Below are 10,737 nucleotides of genomic sequence, written 5' to 3'. Positions count from 1 at the left end.
AGTTGGCCATGCAGCATTCACCAAAAGGGAAATGTGGGAATTCCGTTTCAAACACAGGACATTGACGACACAACCAATGCAAATTCCCATTATAACGTGTGTACGTTAATGCTAAATGAAATGAAGTTATGTTTCTTAGTTTGATTAATATTGTTATTTGGATGGATGACATGCATTACACCACTGCCTGCTTTGATTTGTTTAATGTGCTGACATAATGTGCAAATTCTAAAATCACTTATAGTTAATGAAGCTGATCTTATATGTCAAATACTGTTTAATTGCTTGCACAATTATTTTAATGAGAAGAAATTAGTCAACCCAGTTTCCAACTGCAACGAACAAAGACAATTAAAAGTCAGCAGATGAACTACAATAAGGTCAACAGAACAACGAGGAACTTGAATGCAGCACATAAATTGTGCAGAAATCGCACAAAAAGCGTCAAAACGTTGTAATAAAAATTCGGACTACTTTCTTAATAAATTCACCTCAATATTAGGAAATATTCTTCACGGAGTACCACTATTTTACGATTACAGTTGAATAACAGAACAACGGGCAATGTTAAGACAAAAGTCGGAGCGACTTTCGGGTCCTATCTACATCTCTGTCCGTAAGAATGACGCAGGCGTCAGGTTAATCAGCTGATTCCGGGCGATCACATTAACCAAAATAACACGATTTTACTTGTCAAAAGGCTCATAACATCAGCCGACTGTTGAGGATCTACAGGTCTGACATAGTTGACATGCTTGATTTGGGTAAGCGCAGATTGTACACCGTTTATGTCTGACCAGTACCTATCGGTATTTATGCCAAGTCAGTGGCACCTAACGTTAACCAGCTAACATCGGGCCTGTTTGACCGCTTTGTTCATTTTTGGCCGTTGACCGGTCGATTATTTATGCTAACTGTAGCTGTGGTAACGGAATATGGATCCCTTGGACCGTTGTTTTTAGTGCTCGAGTCATTTTGTGCTTCTGGGACGTGAAATGTCATGGCTACATGTAAAATGCTAACTTTAGCTAGCTCCCCGGCATGAAACGATCTGCCTCCCGAAGTGGCGAGATTTAGCATAACAGAGGTGAGTCACTGGCATGCAAATTTAACGTAATGATCACGTCGTTTGCGGGAATGTGCAGTTTATTTTTAGTTGCAATTTTTAAAACCCACAATACAGTGAGCTATATTTAAAAATGAACGACATTTGGCTCAAACCGGTGCACTAAAAAGTATAATTCTTTGGCATAAACCAGCAATTATGTTTGTCTAATATTAAAAAGTAATAAAGTGTAAGCATTAAAAATTCTTAAGTGATTACACTGTCACTTTAGAAATTTTTCTTGTTTGTTGATTGATTGATTGATTGATTTATTTATTTCCAGTCATCAAGTGGCATTTTAAATTTCTAAATGGATACATCTAATTTTAAATCCAGCACCATTTTCTTCTTACTAATGGCGATATTGATTGGTAGAGTTCTTTCTCAAAGCCATTTTCTTTCACCTTGAGTTCTTCAAGCCAGTAAATAAAGTGGCTGTGAAGGAATAGAACTCTCTCTGTTGTATCAAGTATAAAAGTATGTAAAAAAAAAGAAAGAAAGAAAGATTAATGGCCTGTTTTAAGATGACCAGAGTTGTGACAAGACTCTCCACAGTGACTTAAATTTTTTTCCCGTTCCATATGAAGGATCTGTTTGAAAAGAGGTCTATGTAGTCTACAATCCAGTGAGACAACCGAGTTGCCTGGTTCCACCGTCTGAATTTGAATGCTGACGGTGTTCACGCAACAAATCCACACGATGCTTGTGATGTTTTGGGTGGAAAGTGAAACTCTGTACGCGCGTCAAGGACAGCCTCTTTAAAAGCAAAGGGACATGTTGTGATGTAACAAATGTATCTCATAAATGTGTGTAAGCATCACATATAAAGTGTTATTGTTTCCTCAATTTGCCTATTGCAGACTTTCACAATGGACAAGATTTTGGAGGGCCTCATCAGTTCCGATCATACTGTTCCGGTGAAGAGGGCCATTGTGAAGAAGGTTGTTGAAGCCGCAGAGAAAGAAGTGGCAGAGGAAGAGTGTCAGGCATTGTTCACCCTCACCACTCGGCTCATCTTGCTTGGTGATGATGCCTTTCAGAAGCAGGTTGGCTACCAGGTTTTGGAAGCCTATGCTCGCTATCATCGCTCCGACTTTGAGTGTTTCTTCAGTAAAGACTTTGTCGTGAGTCTGCTCCAGCAGGGCTTTGACCAGCTGGACCGCAAAGACCCAGCCGCCATAGACTACATTCACTGCTGTCTGCGGCTGCTCATCAGCTGCCCCTCAGTGCTGGAGATCTTCAGTGTGATCCAGGTGGAGGTGCTCAGGATGGTGTGTGAACGTCCTGATCCTGCCCTCTGCGCCCGCCTCAGCACCATGCTGTCAGACTTTGTACAGTGCATCCCGAGGGATAAGTCTGGCATTTTGTTCTGCCAGCAGTTGGTTAGGACCATCAGTTACTTCCACTGCTTTGCCAGCCAAGAGCAGGAGCTCAGAGAGTATGTGGGTCAGGTGACTAAGGTCAGTGCGCTGCTGCAGAACATCTGGAAGGCTGATCCAGCCACTCTGCTGCCCTCATTGCAGGAGGTTTTTGCCATCATCTCTTCCACAGGTGAGAGTATTTTGCTTCTCTATATGGAGAATGACATCACACAAACAACTTGTCAAACAATGGGCACTACACTAATAAGAAGGGAACGGCCCAACAAACAATAAGTACTGCGGGGGATAAAGGGGTAGGGCATGTACAGTAGTAAACATGTCAGTCAGAGATGAACTCGGATTCTTCATCCAACCATACTCAGTACTATTGGCTTTGTTCAGTTCTTTTTGCAGGTAGCCTCATTACACACATTGTTATTGTTTTGAGCAATGGCTGATTCAAGAACTACAACCACAAATAAACATTTGCTCCGGTACATGTTTTTTTTTTTTTATGGCATCAGAGAATCACGGCAAAAGTAAAAATTGTAGTTTTGTGTTAGTGATCCTATTCAGAGCTGTCCCAAAGATAGTTTGCAGCTTTGGTGGGGCACAAATGATAGAAAAACTTTGCGTGTATTTGTCGTAGGACGTGTGTTTGTTTGTTGTCTTTGCATCTGTAGAAAATACAGATATTGTATTAGACCCAAAACTAGCAAGTAAGTTAGGGAGAGGACAAATGTAACCAAGTAAATGTCTATTTAGTGAAATTTTGAAAGCTGCCATCAACTGCATTGATATCTGCTCTAAGAATGCTCTGTATGGGATTTTTTTTCCTGATATTTTACAACTGGTTTCAAAGATAATGGATATTTGCAAACGTTAATGTGATCTGTATAACAAGTTTATATCATATTTGTATTTTGTGCCTGGAAAAAACACTTGCAAACATTGTCAGTTTGGACCGATCAGTCTAACACAAATATATTTATTAAATCATATTTAGAAATTATCTGCCATTGTATCCCTAATCTGTACAGGAGTCTGGAAGTTGTTGTACTAAACTCGATTATACATTTTCTTTACAATTTTGTCCTCACTGAAATATTCATCAATTCATAATTCATCATTAATTCTGATCTATATTTCAGACCCCTCCTTTGACCCGTCCATCGCTCTGGCCAGCCTGGTGCAGCACATCCCAGTCCAGATGATCACGGTGCTCATCAAGAGCCTCACCACAGATCAGAATGTCAAAGATGCAAGCATGACTAAAGCCCTCTGCAGGTTCCGTCACACGTCCAGTCATTTCACATGAGTTGCGTTTGTAAATTCATGGAGGAGGTGACAGTGCAGTTTATTGACTCTCAACTTTCTCCTCTGTCTGGTCAGGATGATAGACTGGCTGTCCTGGCCTCTGGCCCAACATGTTGATACGTGGGTCATTGCTCTGTTGAAAGGGCTCGCTGCAGTTCAGAAGTTCACGATCCTCATAGATGTCACTCTGCTGAAAATCGAAATGGTTTGTTGTCACAATTCCTCTTCCTAATGTCCTAGAAATATTATTCAGCCGTTGAATAATCACAGAAGTACTTCAGTCATCGGAGCGTTTACGGTGTTTCTGTACATCTCATGAGGATTTTTTTCCCCCCAACATTTTTCAGGTATTTACTCGCCTCTGGTACCCGATAGTGCGGCAGGGGGCGCTCGCTGTCCTCTCCCACATGCTGCTGAGTTTCCAGCACTCTCCAGAGGCATTCCATTTGGTAAGAGATCTCCTGCCTCCTCACAGCTCATTTCCCTCTCATATGGCCACTTTATTGGTTTTCACATTTTTTCTTCTGTTCTGGATTAAATTAATTTTTTCCCAGAACCCCTGGCTCGCCAACGGCCTCCCACTAATGGTGTGTGAAGCACTTAAACGTCGAGCAATGGCCCTAGAGTCGGCCAATTTTTATTAGTCTTGAAAAAACACGAACAGTCTCAAAAATCCTTTGCAAATGAGACTGAACCCTCTGTGGGATTCTTTTTGTGCGCCACCCCCTCCGGCTACAGATTTAAATGATTCATATTCGCAGTACATTCCAGTGTTTCAGTGCCATGGTGTTCTTTTCTCTTCATCCCAACAGATTATTCCACATGTGGTGCATCTAGTCCAGTCTTTGAGGACAGATGGACTCCCCACCAGTAAGGCTTTCTTGCTACAGTTCACTGAACTCATACACTGCATGATGTATCAATACTCCGGCTTCCCCGACCTGTACGACCCCATATTAGAGGCCATCAAGGTAAAGTAGTGCAGGTCTTTGGTTTTACCAGTCAGCCAAAATAAGTTCTGTTTCAGATTGTTTCACTTACATCTCATCAGGAACTTCCAAAACCTGGAGAGGAGAAAATCAAATTGATGTTAAATCAAAGTGCCTGGACATCCCAGTCAAACTCCTTCGCCTCCGGCCCACTGAGGCATGCTGGGAAGTCTGAGACAGGCAGGACCGGCCTGGTCAACCTGGGGAACACCTGTTACATGAACAGCATCATCCAGACTCTCTTCATGGCCACAGAGTGAGTCATGTGTTCCTAGTTGTATTAAACTTTTTCCACTGTGAATACATTCAGCTCAAATAAGAATCTGGTTTTCATGCTCAGTTTCAGGCGGCACGTCTTATCGTTGCATCTAAACGGCTCCGACACGCTAATGAAGAAGCTCCAGATGCTCTTTGCATTCCTGGCACACACTCAGGTTTGTGTTGTTTTAATCAAAGTAAGATCACCAGGTGGATGTATGACAGTTAATGACACAGCAGTGTGTGTGTGTGTGGTCTTTATCTGTTACCTATAGAGGGCAGCATACGCTCCCAGAAACTTCTTGGAAGCGTCTCGACCTCCCTGGTTCAACATGGGCGCTCAGCAGGACTGTTCTGAGTACCTGCGCTTTCTTCTAGACAGGTACAGTTGCATTCAGGTTTACATATACTGTCTAATGTATGTTTTTGCATTCTTTGAGCTTCAGAAACTATTCATATGTCACAATGTTAAAATCTCTAAGAACCGTGTTGAGTGCATTCTTTCCTGATTTTCCAGATTCTCAACCATTTCTACAAGGATTTCTACAATGATTTTTACACAAGAGAATGGAAACTTAAATTCCAACTTTAGAATTTTAAGGTTTTTTTCCGTTTATGCCATATTTTTTACCTGTTCTTTATCTTTCAGTTTATCCCTTCATAAGTTTTTTTTTTTTTTCAGCACTGCCTCAGTGAATTCCTTCAGCTCACAGCTTTCACACAGCTTGTTTTTCAGGAAATGTTTCTTTGATATTTTGATATTAATCTGATTAAATCACAGTAAAGTATTTCCTATTTGTTGCGTTTGTCAAATGAATAATAACAAAATGTTATTTTGGTATTTATTGCAAAGTAGAAAACATAGAAAAACATGCACTTTCTGCTCAGACATCGCAGTGAATTAAAGGGCATGCTTCTGAAACATTATGACTGTTGAAAGGGACCAGTATGTGTATAAATCCTAATGAACACACTCGTCTTTTTTCTCCTTAAATGTTTGCTGCCTCGCTCCGCATCCAAAGGTTACATGAAGAGGAGAAAACGCTTCAGGTCCTGGAATCAGCGAAGCCAAAGGTTACCTCCCCTGCTGACACGTGCAGCAAAGAAACCACTGCTCAGACACCTTCAGAGACAGGAGAGGAGTCGTTTTTGCCTCCAGCGGAATCCAAACAGGATGATGACAGAAGGACTCTGATAGAAAGGACGTTTGGGGGGAGGCTAATCACAGGTATTCGCTGTATGCACTGCAACAGCATCTCTGAAAAAGAGGAGCCTTTTACAGACCTATCTTTGGCCTTTTGTCCCTCTGCTGCCTCCCAAGATGGCCTTCAATCTGCAGGGCCCTCTGAGGAGCCCAAGGTTCTTAGTCAGGGGTCTGTCAATGGTGGTAGTGAAATGCCCGAGCCCGGTTCAGGCAAAGCCCCAACCAGCCATGTCCATTTTGTGCCAGTGACAAATGAGCCTCCCCTCACTGTACCTGACCTGGTGAACTATTTCCTGGCTCCAGAGATCCTGGATGAAGAGAATGCCTATTTCTGTGAGAAGTGCAGCTCTCTCCGGCGTGCAGAGAAGACCATGAAAGTGGTGTCAGCGCCTGAGTACCTGATCCTGACTCTGCTGCGCTTCTCTTATGATGCCAAATGCCACATCCGCAGGAAGATTCTAGACAACGTGACCATCCCGCCCCTTATGAGACTTCCTGTGCATGACCCTTCAATGCTTTCACAATGTTCCTCTTGCACATCCTCCCCTCTGCAAGTGGATTCCCCGGAGAGCAGTGAGAATTTGGCCAAGAAGCTCAAACCGTCTCAAAGAGATGAGGAAGAAGATGAGAATGAGAGAATAGATGGAGCAGAGCAGATAAACGGAGGAGGAGACACACCAGTCCAGTCGGTGCCCTATGTCCTCAGCTCGGTCGTGATGCATTCTGGTATATCATCTGAGAGTGGCCACTACTACTCATACGGTCGCAACATCAACGGCACAGATGGGACACAACACCCAGCCAATTTCTTCACCCTCAAGGAGAGCGTTAAGAACGGGCAGGCCAAGTGCAGTCTCTCCGCTTGCTCAGCCTTCTCAGTTCCACCTGAGCAAGGAGAGACGCACGCTATTAGTGGCCAGGAGGCAAGGGACTGGCTGCTGTTCAATGATAGCAGAGTGACATTCACATCCTTTCAATCAGTGCAAAACATTACTAATCGCTTCCCCAAGGACACAGCTTATGTGCTCATGTACAGGAAACAGGAGCTACCAGGCCAGAACATAAATAGAGGGCTGACTGCAAATGGAATGAGACTGAGTGCTGAGCCTCCGTTGCAGAAAGAACTACTGGACGCTATTATCAAGGACAACAAGCTGTATTTACAAGTAAGCCAGAGGAGGACACAAAACACCTTTCTCATGTAGACGCACAACCCATTCACGCATACACTGTTTATGTATGTGCCAGTAAATATGAAGCTAATTGACATTCAGGCAATGTGTTATTAAAGGGTTAATTAGAAATTAGTAGCATTTTTCAATGTTTTCAGACATTCGATTTTTTTTACTTCTTTGATGCTTTACCCTCTCAAGTGTCAGAGGGGGGGTTATGAGAGCTGAGCAATGTGCAAAGTTCTCTCATGTGGAAAGCGAGGGAGGAAAAACCAGATGTACCTTTAGAAGTAATCAAGATCCTGCAGAGTATTGGATTTTTTTTTTGTCTATACTTTAAACCAAATCTGAACTGTCCTGTTATAAGAAGCAAGGTGTAATTTCACGAGTCATTGAACTGTGCTGTGTGAGTTGATGTTCCGCCACACTTTTGCTGGTGGTTTAAAATGAAAAACCACTAGAGGGTGCTGCAGGAATGTTTGGTGAAAAAAATTAAAAGAGGTATTTTCTGAGCAGGTGTGTTTATGTGTGTTAGCAGATTTAGAAATAATTTGAAACATGTTTCTCCTCCGTAGGAACAAGAACTCAATGCTCGGACCCAGGCTCTCCAGGCTCCTTCATCCTCTTGCTCATTCAGGCCCAACGGTTCAGATGACAATAACCCACCAGGGAGTTGTGGCCCATCTGGTGGAGGCGGCGGAGGAGGGGGCTTCAATACCATTAGTAGACTGGTCTTCTGAAAGAACACAAAGCTTGTAGGAGGAAACCAAGATGAACTAACACCAAGGGAGATCAGGACTGCTTCATGAAGGAGCTCGTACTGTCATAGCATTGATGTGCATACAACCTCGTTTAAAAAAACAAAGCACTGAAATGTTCTTAGATCGCACATACAAACACTTGCAGAACATCCACAGTGGTTCTGGGTTTGATTTGAAATAGTTTTTTTTTATACCACTGTTTAATTTATTCAGTTTTGGGTTTTTTTGTCATCATTTTAACCTTATAAATTAAGACCTTCAAATGCGCAAGTCATTGATGCAAATAGAGAAAAATATGGTATAAATGATAATTTGATATATTATTAAAGTAACTACTAGTCTGAAGATGGTTATTATTTTTACATTTTCATTGATAAACATAAATCTGGTTCGGTCTGGGACCTGCTCGCGTTATCTGAGTGTTTATAATGTTACCTCACAGGCAGCCACCTACACAGACGCAAGCGTGCATGTGCACAGGAGAATGCATTCAGCTGTAAGATAAACAGATTTTTTTTTTTCTAATTTGTAATATCTCGAAACAAGCAGCTCACGGTTTTTCTTTACTTTTCTGATGTGCATGCAGATTTTCGTCATGAGCTGTGGAGTTTGACACTCAAGATATTTGAATCTTTTTGGATGTGTGCTTTGGCATTTTATAGATTTCATATCTCATGCAATAAATGTAAATATGACTGAAATAATCATTCTTAATTATCCTGGAGTAGAAGATTGGAAATGCTTTCTGTTGCGGCACATGCGATCGGCCAGTTCGGGATCTTAATTGCCACTTGTGAACTATATCAACAGTTTGAGAGCATATGTACGCTCCTCTGATTTCATCATTCAGGGAGACTTTCGTGTCCGTGCTGATTTATGTGCCTTTTCATATTAAGTGCGGAGTTTTTGAGATTCATTTACCTGGAGACACACCTCATTATCCACCAAATTTGCTTTTGTTGCTATATTGTCTTACTTGACCAGCAGCCTACTTGTGTAAGATGAAGTCATTTGACGGCAGAATTTTGGAAAGCAAATGCAAATACGTAGATTATGAAATGCAAGAGTTGAAAGGAACATGAAGGGCAATTAATTCATGGTTTCTGGAAAACTAAATATCCACTGAGACAAACCAGAAAGCTAAGTTATGAGTTTGTTGTGGTCAAGTGTACCTCATTTTCTGCTTCATGAATTTACCATCCATATCATTTACATAATTTCACATTTCTCCCGCAGAGATGTTCACCAACGGGAGCAAACTCCCTGGACCTGTCAGGTTGTTTTTTTTTTTAGATAGAATAGATCTCCTGTCACACGTATTTTCTATCGTTTCTTTTGCAATATTTTTACAGCCAGCTATTACCTAGGCGCATGATCAGAGTGTGGCAGAATATGGATTTGATGATGCAATGATACATCTTTACCTCTGCCAAAACTTGCTTTTGTTGGTTTATTTTTGTCTTTCAGCAAGATTATGCAGAATTTACTGGAAAAATTAGCATATATTTTGTGGAAAGATGCACTGTGGCCAAAGACAGACTCTACTTTTTGGTGCAAATTTGAAATCAGAGCGTATTTGTGCTCACCTCTTCAAATTGAGATGGGGCATTTTTTGGACAATTTAATAAGTTCCTCAGGAAGTACAATTCTTCATGAGAAGATTTAGGCCTATGCACGGTGGCAATTAAAATGTTGGATCTGCAGAACTTCTTTTTTTTTTTTTTAAATGAAAACTTCAAAATGACTAAAAAATTCAATGTACGTAGATCCTGCAAACCTCAAGAGTTGCTCTCAAAACTTGCTATTTTTAGTCTGTTATTTTGTCAATTAAAAATGGAAAACTATTTGCTGTTGTATAATTCATCAAAACAAATCTGTCTGCGCTCCAATTTTCTGCTTTGTGTGCACAAACGGAAGTGAATACAGATGAAGCAGTGAGTGATGGTGTATTTCCACAGGCAGAGAGGGAGCCTGACAGTTGTAATGAAGCAGTACTGTTTGCAAAGTTTCAGTTTCGGTCATATGAAAATGAGATGGAGAAACGTTGCATTGCATCCCCTGTGCTTTTAAAAGAAATGAGGAAGAAAACTAATCAGTGGCTCTTAATAATTAATCAACAAGGTCATTACACTTCTAATTGCATTTGTGTAAATGTTCTTGGAAATGCAGGAATACTTGACATTTTTTAGAGGTATGCACCTGCACACATGATAAAGACTACACTTACTGGCTCTATAGGGATTAATTTAGAAAACTAATTCAAGTGTGCTCCAACTGTGATGTCAGCAGTCAGACATACAGATGTTGTGGAGCGCACAAGATTATAAGATTTTATAATAAGATCTGTGAATCTTCAACGCAAAACAACATGAGAAAGCCTAAAACAATGCCACAGCTCCAGCAACAACAGATCATAGAGTTCTCTACAAGAATACAGTTGTTACTATTTTCATAAAATTGGAGAAAGGAGAATGTATTTGATGTGCTAACACAAAAGCTAAATATTTTATGTCACTGAAAGGAGTTTCATTAACTGAAATCTGTAAAATTGTGTCTTCAACCTTTAATTG

At 41.1% G+C, this 10,737-nt stretch overlaps 1 protein-coding gene across 2 annotated transcripts; it reads left to right on the top strand.

Annotated features, from left to right (window-relative positions):
• The first annotated feature begins 569 nt into the window (after positions 1-569).
• On the top strand, positions 570-10,350 carry usp38 (ubiquitin specific peptidase 38). Of its 2 annotated transcripts, XM_086211757.1 has the most exons (12): positions 570-764; positions 963-1,087; positions 1,966-2,656; positions 3,618-3,753; positions 3,859-3,988; positions 4,131-4,232; positions 4,596-4,754; positions 4,835-5,028; positions 5,113-5,206; positions 5,306-5,412; positions 6,053-7,400; positions 7,982-10,350. In XM_086211757.1, exons 3-12 carry the CDS (start codon positions 1,975-1,977, stop codon positions 8,144-8,146), a joined length of 3,117 nt encoding a protein of 1,038 aa, XP_086067883.1. In that variant the 5' UTR covers positions 570-764; positions 963-1,087; positions 1,966-1,974; the 3' UTR covers positions 8,147-10,350. The 2 variants fall into 2 exon arrangements, with proteins under 2 accessions (XP_086067883.1, XP_086067882.1); XM_086211756.1 differs by lacking the exon at positions 963-1,087.
• Positions 10,351-10,737: the final 387 nt, after the last annotated feature.

The sequence above is a fragment of the Aulostomus chinensis genome, chromosome 8 (assembly GCF_037954235.1).
Source record: "Aulostomus chinensis isolate RoL2024-O1b breed Wild chromosome 8, RoL_Achi_v1.0, whole genome shotgun sequence".
Lineage (NCBI taxonomy): Eukaryota > Metazoa > Chordata > Actinopteri > Syngnathiformes > Aulostomidae > Aulostomus > Aulostomus chinensis.
This window is presented reverse-complemented; position numbering and strand designations above follow the sequence as displayed.